At 39.7% G+C, this 14,404-nt stretch overlaps 1 protein-coding gene across 2 annotated transcripts in view; it reads left to right on the top strand.

Annotated features, from left to right (window-relative positions):
* Nucleotides 1–14,404, top strand: part of Kif21a (kinesin family member 21A) — a 115,134-nt gene that overhangs the window by 85,077 nt on the left and 15,653 nt on the right. The window contains exons 22-27 of one of the 2 annotated variants that reach the window (XM_052161278.1): nucleotides 481–646; nucleotides 5,316–5,376; nucleotides 6,010–6,064; nucleotides 7,624–7,838; nucleotides 11,528–11,629; nucleotides 12,958–13,086. In XM_052161278.1, the coding sequence (XP_052017238.1) occupies nucleotides 481–646; nucleotides 5,316–5,376; nucleotides 6,010–6,064; nucleotides 7,624–7,838; nucleotides 11,528–11,629; nucleotides 12,958–13,086 (728 nt within the window). The remainder of the gene's footprint in view (nucleotides 1–480; nucleotides 647–5,315; nucleotides 5,377–6,009; nucleotides 6,065–7,623; nucleotides 7,839–11,527; nucleotides 11,630–12,957; nucleotides 13,087–14,404) is intronic. The other variant, XM_052161279.1, reaches the window with a different exon arrangement.

Below are 14,404 nucleotides of genomic sequence, written 5' to 3'. Positions count from 1 at the left end.
TTTGTCTTAACAAATGGTTCTCAAGAAAATGGATATTGTATCACAAATGGCCTGCTACTGATTTTGTACAGGTCCAAAGAAAACCAGAGAAGAAAAAATGCAGTGCAGCCCCTACTCTTCTGAATGTAAACCCGATTTGCCACCAGTAGGACATTAATTCCCGGTGGTTGAAGGTGGTGACAGCTGAATCGCTTGCTCCCCACTCTGGACTTCTGTTAGACCCTTAGGTTGTGTGATCACGATCACTGTGTGCCAGCAAAGTAGCTCTTGAGCTATAAGCACTTCCCACGCAGGAGCTGGGACTCTGGAGGGTGGCGTCTTGCCCAGGGAAACTTCTCTAAGACGTCTGAACAAAGGAAGTAGAGGAGCTACTTGGTAGTAAGGCCTGCCTGGTGCCGAAGTCCAGGGCTTCAGCGTTTTCAGCAGTGGGTTTTGTTTTCCTAGATGGAAGACATTTCGCTCTTGTGGTTCTGGTTTCAGGGTCTGCAGGCTGCCCAGAAAGAGGCTCAAATTAAAGTCCTCGAAGGTCGACTCAAACAGACTGAGATCACCAGTGCAACCCAGAACCAACTCTTATTCCACATGCTGAAAGAAAAGGCAGAGCTAAACCCGGAGCTGGACGCCTTGCTAGGCCACGCACTGCAAGGTAATTTGGATTAAACCTCACTTAGATGAGTTGCATGGTAGCTTTGCCCTTTGGATATTGTATCCACATCTCCTTCCTCTATGGCTTGTTTGAATAGATGCTGTACTTATGCTTTTAATAAATATCCTCTCTTTAATTTGCATGTGTATGTAAATTTGGGGGAAAGTACATTCCAAGAAATGATCACCAACTTGAGGTTATTTAACCTTATTAAACCATTGGGTTTTAATGGATAAAGGAGACTAGGAAAGTTTCTGAATTGGTTATTTAAGTTACTTAAAAGATTAACCACGTTCCATTCCCTTTACGCTGCATACCTAACTGTGCTAAATCACATCTGAGTTCTTTATAGCATCTATTCTGTGTACCTAAACGTCGGTACATAATCTTGTGCTATGTGAGAGTTTTAACTTTGGATTTGTTTTGATTGGAGTATTGCTTTTTGTTTCCTTCTGCTGTTGTTTATCCAGATCTAGATAGCGCCCCTCTAGGTGAGTATGTTTAGCTTTCTGTGTACCCAGCAGTTGCATGAGTCACTAATTGTCCTGTGCACTAATTGTGGTACATATTTGAAAATGTTGTATTGGTAGCCACTGTTTCTGCATGATACTGTATTCATAATAAAAAAAAAAAACCAACCACTAAGTCTTTTTTTCTTAAACATTCTCTATTTTGAAATTCTTAGATGGCAAAAGAGGGATGCTTGAACTAATAGTCTTTTGAGCTCAGTTGCAGAATTCCTAAGGTCTCTGAATTCTTTTTGTTGTCTTACAGGAAAACATGGAATATATGTTCCTTTAAAATTTTTAAATATATGTATTAACTTCCATCCATTGTTTTAACCTCATAAATAACTTTCTTTTCTCTATATATTCTCATCTAGTTTGTCTAAAAGTAAAATTAGGAATACATATATTTTTTTTACAAATAGAATACAATACAAGGACTTTATTTGAACATACTGATACTGTGTTTTACTCATAAGCACCATATTTTCAGCCTAAAAGAGGCTATAGAGACCATTGGACAGAGAGGTTTCAGCCTTTTTCTCGCTCATGACTTTCATGTGACCTATTCTCACTGGCCATATCTTTACCTTCTCTTAATGTTGATCTGTGTAGAATCAGGAGACTGGAGGAATTTCATTATTAGTGGTATGTTAGAGTACTAAATCTGGAACAGTTTTATTTAGTTAATATATTCACAGATGCAGTCTTTTGTTTCTTTTTGTTCTTTCTTTTCTTTGATTATACCACTCTTCAAAGTTTTCTGAGTGCTCCTTGGTAAAGGAAAGGAAAATAACCCAAAGATTGAATAAAGTTATCTTTCTGTGTCCCTAGACTAAACACAGTCTATGAAGCTTCATGTTTTAAAATGACAAGCTCTTATACAAGTAAAATACAGAACCCATAGGACCATTACTGTGAAAATAAAAATTCCATGAGATTGCCTATGGTGTATATTATACACACACACACACACACACACACACACACACACACACACACACACACACAAATATCTGTCATTTTTGTGTCTTTTTGTTGAATAGAAAAAAAAGAACAAAAAGGTACTTGTCAAGCTATGACAAGGATGGATAATAATTTTGTGAGGTCAACCAAGGTGTATATTATATATTTATATATAATATATACTTATGTATATGTATATATAATATATATAGTATATATGTCATTTGAAAGTTATTTTTCAAGCTATGACAAGGATGGATAAAAGTCTAATTAGGAACGCTCAGGTCTGATGGACAGGCACCATGCCCCACCCACTGAGTACCTTTTTACCATCCTATAGGTTGTCAAGCAGACTGGCTTCCTCTTTCCTTCAGTGCCCTCCCACCCCTGGCTCTTCCTTTCCTGTCTCCTTCCCACTTCCTCCTCTTCTGTTTCCTCCTCGATCTGCCTTTTTTCCATCCCTGCCGTTTCTTCCAGTCCTCCCCTCCTCTCCCCCTCTTTGTTTTTCCCTTTCTGTTTCTTCATTACCCTCATCCCTCTTTCTTCTCTCTGATCTTCGTAGAGTCTCAGCTTAACATGTGTTCCGTGGCATAGAAAAGGAGACGTTTAATCACACTTTGGGCAAGAAGATATCAGATTGCTCCTATGATGAAGAGTGTTAACGTTTACAGATGTTCTGCTTAGAGAAGCAGAGAGCTCAACTGTTGTCCATTGACAGAACCCATCACTCCACTCATGGCAGAAAATTTCTCTAGAGTTTATGGCTATACTACAAGGAAGAGGAACTGGGGGTAAAATGTGGAAGGACTAAAGTAATGGATATTCCACTGGAAAAATCAGAACAATAGATAATGTCCCTATATAACCTTCATTCAACTTTGTAATTCTGCCCTAACCCTTGAGGCTGAGAACCGGACTCATGCATATGGCTCATGAGAAAAAGATTCGTGTTGCACAGCAGTTGAAGCCAGGGACATCTGTTAGACAGTCGCCGTTATCCAAGGTTATCATTGGGGTGAGGGTCAGATGTGTATATCCCTAACAGGTACCAGATTCTAGGCTCCCATTCAGAAAACATGTAGTCAGGATCAATCATGGGTTTGCTTGTAGACCTAGTGAACAACCTTTATTACTCTGCTGTTGACAGGGATAGTTTGAAAGTTAAGGTTTTGGATGTTCACTAGAATGCGCACAGGCTTGCAGCGAAGGTGTTTCTGAAGCAGTCACAGGATCGACCTATTAATTCTATCTTACATATAGAAAGATTATACCTTGTATTTAAAAAACTTATTAAAAGAAAAGATAGGAAAGGACAAACATTTGGTTAAGTTCCGGTGGTGTTAGGCTGTAAAACTCTACCCTGGTGTGGACTGGCAGGACACCTGGCAGGGAGTTCTGTCTGCTTTGATCTGGGCACTGCTAGGGGAGAACATGTCTGATGGCCCTGTGCTAGATTTAAGAACTATGTGCTACCCGGAAAAAATGCTTCATGTCAGTTTTGGCTTTGAAGATATATCTTAAGTTGGTGGTTGACTGGGGTGGAGTCCTCTTAGCTCTGGCCAAGTTGTTTATATAGAGTGTAAATTATCTCTCTGGAGATAGTCAGGAGTTAAGAATTTTGTTTTGTTTTGGTTTTTTCCTTAAACTAAGTGTGAACTTCTCAGTGTTTCAAGTTCTGTTTTCACCAGTGTCTGAAAGAAAAGTGGTAGTAAATCCCATTCAACTGCAAACACCACGCAGAGAGCGCCAACTGGAGATGGGGTGGGGGCAAGGAAGGCTCTAAACTTTGAAGCCCGCCCCCAGGGACTGTTGTGTCCCCTGCAAGGCTGCACTACCTCTCTGCACATCTCCACTTACTGGGAACCACGGGTTCAAATCCCCAAGCCCATAAGAAACATTTCTCATTCAAACCACCGTAGCTAGTCATTTCTTTAGAACTTAATTTTTATATTGTTAGCTAATCTTAGCCAGTCGGTAGTCTGAGGACTAAGCCTCTTCTGAAGGAAGCCTCTTCCTGAGCCTCTTCTGAAGGAAGGCTTTGAGGTGCACACTACCCTCCGGGCCACCATTTCCTTCCCCTGCCTGTGAATCGTAAGCATTTTTCTTAGATTATATTTCCAAATATCATTAACCCTTTGTGTACTCAGTAGCTGAAGGAAGGGAACATTAGAAAGGAAGAAATGAGTTGACTCCGTCTGTAATGTTCATATGTAATATAAATGGGTGAATCACGAACATGTGTATTTCAATTATATCATAATATTATGTAGACTTGTGGAATAAAATGTGATTTAAAAGACTGCATGTATGTTAGGAGCTTGCTGATGGAGTTTAATTTTTTGTACCTGTTTTAGCTACTGATTTCCTACTTATCTACCGATTTCTTAGTTTTTTGTTTGGTTTCCTCATTTTTATTTTTGGGTTTTTTTGTTTTGTTTTGTTTTGTTTTTTGAGGGAGGGTTGTCGTTTGCTATTTTTCTAGCCTGCTACTGCTGTCCTGATGTAGCAGCTGTTAGGTCCTTGTGGTTTAGAGAACTGTTGCATGCACACCTGTTATTGTCTGTGTCTTCTGTGTACCTGTGAATGAGATGCATGCTAGTGTGTGACGTCTGATATCTTCATATATACTCCTTCTACCCCAGACTTTAAAGAAGGAGACATATTTTACTAAGCTTGCAAAATTAAATCCAGCTATCAGAATGTTTGTATGTAGAGAGTGTTAGTGGTTGGCCACGTGCCGTGAAGGGGGTTTAGGAAACATATCTTGTGAGCTTCTGTTTTAATCAGTGGATTTGTGTGCTTGAATAGGACATACATAAAAAGTCTTAATGGTATGTGGTTACATATATATATATATATATATATATATATATACACACACACACACACATATATACATACATACATACATACATACATAAAATCTAATTCCCATTCTCTGATCCTGTTTTTCCATACTTTACCATTCAAACTCATGATTTTTCTATATTGAACACTTGTCTCCTAGTCCTAGCCATGCAAGGAAAGGTGCTTCTTAGAAGTGTCTCTTTCTCTCTCTCTCCGCTCTGTTTGTATTGACTCAGAAGCCCCAACCAAAGTGCCGGTGTTGAGACGCTGAGCTGGTGTGCGTGTGTTTAGCCAAGGGGCGGGGTCCCCATCCAACTCATGCTACACTTGCTCTTTTCTCTTTGTTCTAGAAAATGAAGAGGACAGCAGTGACGAAGACGGCCCTTTACACAGCCCGGGGTCGGAGGGAAGGTAAGAGATTCAGGGACTGCCACACTTGACTTACTTCTGTAGCGTTTTCTTTAAGATTTAGTTTTCCTTTATATTTTAATTATGTGTGTTTGTGTATGTCTGTGGAGACGTGTCCGTGAGTGCTGGGAGCCTGCACAGGTCAGAGGAGGGGGTCGGATCCCTCAGAGCTGGAGCTCCAGGTTGTGACCCCCCCCTGACTCCCCCCCTCCACCATGGTGCTGGGAACCTAACTCAGATCCTCTGTAGGAGCAGTAAGTGTCCTTGACCACTGAACCACTCTTCCTGCCTTTCACAGGATTGTTAAAACTTGAATCTTACTGCATTAAGTGGTTATCTTAAGGTAGAGATAATTTTGGATTTTATGGTTAATGCGATGGATGGCCCTGGGAGCAGCGATGTGAAAGCTAAGCAAAGCCGTGCCTGAGTCTCATAAATTTTAAATTTAAATATGGGAATATTTAAGAAAGAAAACTGAATTTAACTGCTAATAAGTCCACCCAGATTTGAAGCTGTTACCTTTCTGTGTTTTCCACAGATTTGATTTTTATGACGGTTATAATAAATATGAAGGGCATGCAATTCTATAGAGAATGTTTAAATCTAGTCTCACTGTTGGTCTTTATTTACATACAGCACGTTGTCTTCAGACCTTATGAAGCTTTGTGGTGAAGTGAAACCTAAGAACAAGGTAAGGAAAATTACAAATACCGGGCAAACACGTGTTTTCTATTTCACTATGAAGCTGATGGGCTTCAGGTTCGTCTCTTAGTAGAATGGCCGTGGGAATGCTTTTACTCAAATTCTCTCATTTGAAATTAAATGAGATAGTTAAATAATTTAATTTATTAAGTAAATTATTAAATAAAAATTAAAATATTTTAAGAATAAGAAATTTATTTTATATTCTCTATCTAATAATAATTTAAAATGTTTTTGAAAAACTTCCCAGCAGAAACCTAAGCTTTACCAAATTTTTACACTGCTTATACTTGATAAAATATAATATGGAAGCTGATTCTTAAGCCATTGGTTAGCTGGGGAGTTAATCCTACAATGGCGTGGTGTGCAGTATCAGCCATTTAAACTGACAAGATGTTTGTGAAATTCTAATACAAGAGCTTTTTGCTTGTTTGTTTTAAGTGTCTCTTCCTTTTAAGTATTCTGACATTATTTAAATAAAAATGTTAAAGAATGCTGTAAGGCATATTTATAGGAATTTGCAACTGGGTGATACCTATTTTTTTTCAGACTTTTTTTTTCTTTATTGATATATTTTTTATTTACATTTCAAATGATTTCCCCTTTTGTGCGTCCCCACTCCCCGCAAGTCCCATAAGCCCTCTTCCCTCCCCCTGTTCCTCCATCTACCCCTTCCCACTTCCCTGTTCTGGTATTGCCCTATACTGCTGCACTGAGTCTTTCCAGAACCAGGGGCCACTCCGGTGATACCTATTTTTAAGTGGGTAGGAATCACGCTCCTTTTGAGGCTGCTCAGTTGTGTCTGACGCTAGATAAATTAACTCATGGCATTAAGTCAGTGGAGAATAAGGAAGGAAAACTTGCAGCACTGTGAACAAATGTGTAGAATCACATCTTGAAACGTAATGCTGTGCAAATGGACACGATAGTTTTAAGGACCACCAGAGTTAATCAAGTAATGTAACTGGGTAATTAGGCTCTCCTACCGTGCGTGTCAATAGGAGTCTGGGGTCCTGCCATATCTCAGCAATAAACATCATGAAGTTTTGCTCATTTTCTTTGTGTGAATATGGGCCCAAGACTTTCAGATCCTCCATTCCCCCCTTCCCCCATGATAAATCTTAATTAAATACAGATTTTTAGTATAAATTTTTAAAATTAAAAAAATACTTGTAAAGCTAATGAGCATACATTTTGAGATTTTTGTATACAGTCTTTGAGTACTGGCATATAGTATATAGTTGGTATTTTGTCGTGGATAATCAAACAATTTAACAAAACTCAAAACGTTCCATTGTGGTTTGGCTTCAAGTGTAAGCAGAGAGGGGAGTCTTGTAATTTTCATTGTCTAGGCTCTGTGAAGTCATACTCAGTGACACCTATGTGAGATGATGTACTAAATGTTCTTATCTACTTCATATACCAAAGTAGATGATATATTATCTATTAATAATAATAATAATAATAATAGTAAAATCCCTCTGTTCCTTAATCAGATTCCATGCACAAGCTTGCTTCTGATGGCTTCTCTTTCCATTCTTTAACTAGGCTCGAAGGAGAACCACCACTCAGATGGAGCTGCTCTATGCAGATAGCAGTGAAGCAGCCTCAGACATTAGTGCAGGAGACGCCTCTCTGCCTGGCCCTCTGGCACCTGTGGCAGAAGGGCAGGAGATTGGAATGAATACAGAGACAAGTGGTACTTCTGCTAGGGACAAAGAGCTTCTTCCCCCATCTGGCTTACCTTCTAAGATAGGCAGCATGTAAGTCTGGCCCAGCTATACTAACTCCTTTTCTTTTGGCAGTTTCTTATGTTTATTAATATGCATGTTGCTAATTTTTTATTTCTGTTTAAGAAATAGTCAGTCAGTCTCTGGTTTTCAAAGTCATTTCTGTTAGGTACTGTTGGCCCTGATTTTTGTTCATACATGTGTATGTGTTGTGTCTGTGTGTGCTGTGTCTGTGTGTGTTGTTTATGTATGTCTTGTGTGTGTGTATGTGTGTGTGGTGTATGTTGTGTGCATATGTCTGTGTGTCTGTGTGTTCTTGTGCATAGAGGGGGGTTTAAAGTTGAAGTCCTCGGTGTATGCATTGAGGCATGGTCCTTCCCTGAACTCAGAGTTTGCTCTCTTGGCCAGTAAGTTTCTTCCTGGAGTTCCCTTTCTCTGCCTGCATCAGGCTGGAATTATGGGAGGGCCACCATACTTGCCTGGTTTTATGTAGGTTCGAGGCATCCAAGTTCCATTTGTCATTTTTGTGCAGTAAGCACTTTCCCTAGACAGCAGCACTCTCTGCAGCCTGACCCCTAATGTTTGGACAGTCAAAATAATTTAAGATTCAACTTTCCTTTTTGACTTGCTTTGTTTAATCTCCAAGTTTTAGGATAATTCTGAGTAGTGGTTATAGGCATAATTTATTTAGAAATACGTTAGATTAAAGTTACACAAATAAGATACATGTCAACAAAAGCTTTAAAGTCTCAAATTTGCCCCTAGAATTTTATGTTCTAGTTCAAATAACCTGGTAGGATTGTAAATTGTTGCTGACCCCTTTAAAGAAAAAGAACTAGCAAATTATAACCTTTGTGCAATTAAGGGTTTTGTATTTTATTTTATTTTATTTTATTTTTATTTTTATTTTTTGAGACAGGGTCTCATTATGTAGCTGTGGATGGCATGGACTTTGCTAGGTAGACCAGGCTAGCCTCTGGATCTCAAGTGCTGAGATTAAAGATATAAATTAACATGACCACCTTTCCTGACTACTTTACCTTGAAGCAAATTGTATGTCTGGGATGGATGGGGTGAATAAAGCACTTTTATGGTCAGTAAGAAGTTGAAGAAGGAAATCCTATTGAAAACAACAAAGCGCTTCTAAATAAAACAAGTGCTGCACAGCACATAACATAGAAGCATATTCTCCTCACTTCCATTATGAGTGCATGCGTGCTTGTGTGTGTGTGTGTGTGTGTGTGTGCATGTGTGTTGGTAGTTACATTAAAATTAGAACTTTATTTCCCTTTTGTACACCAGTTCTATTTAGATTTTCATTTATTACATATGTGTATGAGTGTTTTGCGTGTGCGTGGGTCGTGCCTGTGGAGGTCTATAGTTTCAGATGGCCGTGAGCTACCATGTGGGTGCTGGGAATTGAACCTGGCTCCTTTGACCGAGCAGCAAGTGTTCTTACCCACCAAGCCATCTCTCCAGCTTCCCACTTGGAAAGATTTTCAGTGATGTTTCTGCAAACTAACTCTTATGTAGCAAATGATTTCTGATGTGAATATACGTATACAAGAAATGTCACTCCTAAAGCAGCATGCAGTCTACAACTCTAAGGATAATACAAAGCATAATAAACTTGCTACGTGTGTCTGTTTTCCATAATCTTCCTTTAGTGAAGGCATTTGCATTGTCTTCCACGCAGCAGTCGCATCTACGATCTTTAGTTACACAATTAATTCAATGACAGAATCTTCCTGCATGTGCTTATGAGATTAATGTTGGATGCGGCTAACCAGTGTAGCCACGGCTTCAGGGCTGTGATAGGACCAGGGCACAGCAATTTTAATCCAGGTAGTGACACCGGTAAGGGACAGCTAGAGACTTGCATGTGTTCGGCTCACTCTGCCATATGGCAGGCACTTAAACAACTTCAGGACTAAGTCTGTGGCCTGGAATCTCCATTCAGGTAATATATCTATTTTATACATGTCTCTTTTATGACAGATTAGAGAAAATGTCTTTTTGTACAATTCTTCTCTTTGGTTTTTTTTTGTTGTTGTTGTTAGGTTTTTTTGTTTTGTTTTGTTTTGTTTTTCTTTGCTTTCGAGACAGGGTTTCTCTGTGTAGCCCTGGCTGTCCTGGAACTCATTCTGTAGACCAGGCTGGCCTCAAACTCAGAAATCCGTCTGCCTCTGCCTCCCAAGTGCTGGGATCAAAGGCGTGCGCCACCACTACCCGGCCTCCTCTGTGTTTTCATGAACTTAGAGGGCTGGACTGGTAATTCCATACAGTTTCTTCTTTTCCTGTTTCTTGGAGCCTCTGCTGGTATCAAGCCATGAAGCCAAGGCTAATGGCTTCACTTCCTGAGCGCTAAGAATCCATGCCTGCCTCACCCTGTCAGACCCAGGCTCTAGAAATTTAGGTTTGCCCCCGCGTTTGTCACAGGAGCGCCTGTCGCTCATACCGCACCACCTTCGTTTCCTGTTCCCCCCTAGAATGCAGAATTGCTAAAATGGGCTTTCTTCAGACACATGAGATGTAATGATAAATCTCATTTTTTTTTCATTTTTGAATGTCGATTATGGAATCTCATCCCATAATTTTTTATTAGTGTCACTTGCATTCACAAAACTCAAGAGTCTTTAAGTTTTATTTATTCAGCAACCACTCCACATTTTTTGTTTTTAATTCAAGAAGGTTTTTGACACAGGATCTCATTCATGGTATCCCAGGCTGCCCTAAAAAAAAAAAAAGAAAAGAAAAGAAAAAAGAAAAGAGAGAAAGAGGGAGGGAGGGAGGGAGGGAGGGAGGGAAGGAGAGAGAGAGAGAGAGAGAGAGAGAGAGAGAGAGAGAGAGAGAGAGAGAGAGAAAATCATTGCGTAGCCCAGGATACAGAAATGTAATTTCTGTTTCTCTTGAATCAACTATCTCAAGAATGATTGATAAATACAGGAGGGGAGAACATAGCTAATTTAAAAGTAAGCTGAATAGGCAAATCACAATGAAGATTGTTGAGTCTGCCATTTTACCTGAGAAGTAAGAGCTTTGTCTTAACCTCTAAGTTGTCTAATTTTGAATTTGGTTTGCCTTGTGGATGTGGGATTCAGATTTTTACTAAAACAACCTGTTGCCCAGTCTTCTTAAGTGCTGGGGTCATGAGCTTGAGCCGTCACACCTAGCTTTACAATCTATCATTAATGACAAGAATATTTTATTACTAAAATATATAAAATTACTAATTGATGTCTAAATCTAGTTCAGTAAAAATAATTGTCATTATTGGTTCTGTGCGACTACTTACATTGATGTTTTATTGTTTTCTTACTTAATTGTTTTATTCCTCATATTCTAGTAGTTTCCTTCTTGTAAAATTTTTAGATAATTTTCCCTCAGGTTAAGCAATTTCTGATAAAATTTGAATACTTAAACTGCCTCTTCTGTTTATTTGGCAATATTACTGATGTTTAAATTAGAAGATACAGACTTTCACATAATTAATAAAATTGCTAACTTCAAAATTTGCAATTATTGCGCTCTTAGCAGTGAAAAATAAAGTAATGTATTATTTTCCTATCTAAGCTTTACTCCCCCACTCACCCAAGAAATAAGTTTAGAGCTTTCAGATCAGATTGGGCTATTGAGGTTTTTAAATGTAGACATATTAAAAGTAGTTAAAATGAAAATAAAATAAATTTAAAAAATAATTAAAAAATTTTTTCCTGTTGTAGTTCCAGACAGTCATCTCTATCAGAAAAAAAAGTGCCAGAGCCTTCCCCTCTAACAAAGAGAAAGGTGTATGAGAAAACAGATAAACCAAAGGAGCATAAACAGTAAGTCCCCAGTACGTTTCATCTACTCAGTGGCTTCCAGGTCCCCTGCAGCAGACACCAGCCTGGGCAGCTGCAGACTGCTGACTGTGTGCTTGCGCTGGTTTCGCAGACACGCGAGAGAACTCTTGGCTTGGCTAAGCGGTCTTCTGGCTTTACGGTCACACATCCAACATTCTATATCCCTGTTCACACCACTAACACCTTTTACAGTTGATTTCCCCGTATCCCTGAATGGGGATGACTGAATGACGACTGCATTCCGACTAAAAGTTCTCAAGCTTCCCTTTCAACTCGTCTCCTGTAAAGCTTCAAAATTAGTTTCGGCTGCTCTGAAACTGACTTGACCTTCTCCCTCCCTCGAGTGACCACAGACTCTGTGTTGTTAGGAAGGCACGGTGTGGGGGACATTTTATTCCTTCTCACATTTGGACTGTGGACATCATCCTCAGGCACTTCTTTTGTGTTTCGTGAGGGTTAATTAGCAGTGCAGAATATAGACTGCTGGTCCTTTTCCAGAGTGCTTATAGACTACACCACCATGATTTGCAGAAACAGAGTAAATGAATTATCCTGTAAAACACCCCCAACCTATGTACGCTACCAACCTACCTCCTCATTTCTCCAAGATGCTGTTGGAGAAGGGGTCCGTGGCAGAAAGCATCTGTGCCCATCTGCATTGAAAACTTAGTGTTATTCGTTTGTTTCGTTAACATAGAGACATGTTCCTATATTTTCTGCTCCTCAGAGGACAATCTTACACACACACACACACACACACTCTTCTTCTGTGCCAAGAAATGACTTATCCATTTTCTACGTTGACCATCCGTGGAGCTGACTTGATTGGCACACCAGAGATCGTTCTATCCAATCTTGCTTTCTATAGTTTTAAAGATGGGGTTTGCTTTTTTCATTGAATCCAGTGTCTTGGGAATCATTGAGACATGGTAGACTAGAGAAAATACATTATTTAAAAGTCGAACTGCTCTTGAGCCCCTGGGGCCAGCTGCTTCCCCTGTTCAGAGAGGTCCTTGCTTCCATCTCTGTCTAGATTTGCAATTAAGTTGGGCTTGCCTTGTAGGTGTGGATTTTGGAGCTCGCTAGGAGGACTCTTCTCTCCACTGCCATCTTGTGGCCAGTGTGACAAAGTCTGGTAAAATTGTTTTCTAACTTGTTCAGAAAGCGTAATTTCAAAAGAAGGAAGAGAGGAAGGAGAGAAAGAATTCTATAAAAAGTTTTTTTTTTTTTAAAAAAGCATGTTTCTAGAACTTTCCTAACAAAGCCTAACCAACTAAAGCCGCCTGTTTGATGTTCTTTTTTTCTCGTAGCTCAGATTCGGGCGCTTCCGAGACTAGCCTCTCACCTCCCTCCTCCCCACCAAGCCGGCCCCGTAACGAGCTGAATGTGTTTAATCGCCTTACTGTTTCTCAGGGAAACCCGTCAGTTCAGCAGGATAAGTATGTCACGGAAGAGAGCCCTGGCCTCTCACCCCGGACTCTGCACCCCCCAGAACAGCCTGTGCGGACCTTTCAGCCTTGCTGTTTGGGGGGGGTGGAGTCTGTCGTATTTTTGTACTTTTTCAATGGAAAGGAGCCATGTGGCCAAACTTAAGAGATCATTTCCCTGCTGAACATGGCTCCCTGCAGGGCGTGGCCTGTGCTGTCACTTCTCATCTCTCCTATTCCTGTAAAGTAAATTAGAATGAAAAAGAAACACCTTTGAACATTTGATGTTTCAAAACCTATTTGGATTTCCCAAAAAAATGTTTAACTCTGACTATATTGAAATGTGGACGATGTTTTGCCATTGGTAGATAAGACAACTTACAAAGACCACATGCTTCTGATATTTGGTGGTTCTAGATAAATCTACCACAAACTCCAGTCATGGCATTACCAGAAGAAACATTGGCCTCTTGGACAAAGGATGTAGGACTGGAAGGGAGTTGTGGGGAGAGGCTAGGATGTGGAAAATACCATTTTTACTAACTTAGAAGTAAAAAAAAAAAAACCAAAAAAAAAAAAAAAAACGTGTCCCCGTGCTGAGCCAGGACCTTTCTCCTAAAAAGTCAGTGATAATATGACTGTCATAACGTAGTCATGAGGCCTGCCTTGTCTGCTTGGAATTTGAAGAATCACTTTGTGAGCCTATGCCTTGACATCCCTCCTCCCAGCCACAGCTGTTGGCTTCCTGTGCTGTTACTGTCCTGCATGTGACATATCTGAAATTTATAGGATGCCATTTAAAAGATCTGTCTAATATGCTTCGATTGAATTAAATGGCTCTATAAATGTAATTATACTCATTATTTGGAAATCATTTTTAGTCTGCTTAATTCACAAATCTGTTACTTATATATTCCGTATTAGTTTATTGTTTTATATACTCACTATAGAGGATGTATCCTTTAGATTGATCTAGAAAGGCAAATATTGTGCTATGGAACAAAGCAGCCCTTGTTGTCATGAAGCTGCCCCATCATTTGAAGAGCGGCAGCTTCATGACATTACATTAGAACATTAGTAACATCGCAGAAGTCCATCTTCACTGATATGTGGACAGTTGATAAATTCTAGGTCCTTTGCATTCACAGTAGTTCTAAAATCTTCTGTCGCACATGGGATATGGCGGCTTACAAGTGTAACCCAGCACTTAAGAGGCTGAAGTAAGGGGTGTGGGGCAGGACCACTCTACATCCAAGGGCAGACTGAGCTACACAGTGAGTTTCTGAACAGTCTGAGGTACAGATTAAGAACCTATCTCAGTTTTTTTTTT

Source organism: Apodemus sylvaticus, chromosome 17 (assembly GCF_947179515.1).
Source record: "Apodemus sylvaticus chromosome 17, mApoSyl1.1, whole genome shotgun sequence".
Classification (NCBI taxonomy): Eukaryota; Metazoa; Chordata; class Mammalia; order Rodentia; family Muridae; genus Apodemus; species Apodemus sylvaticus.
Note: the sequence above shows the minus strand (reverse complement) of the source record. Positions and strands in the feature narration are given on the sequence as shown.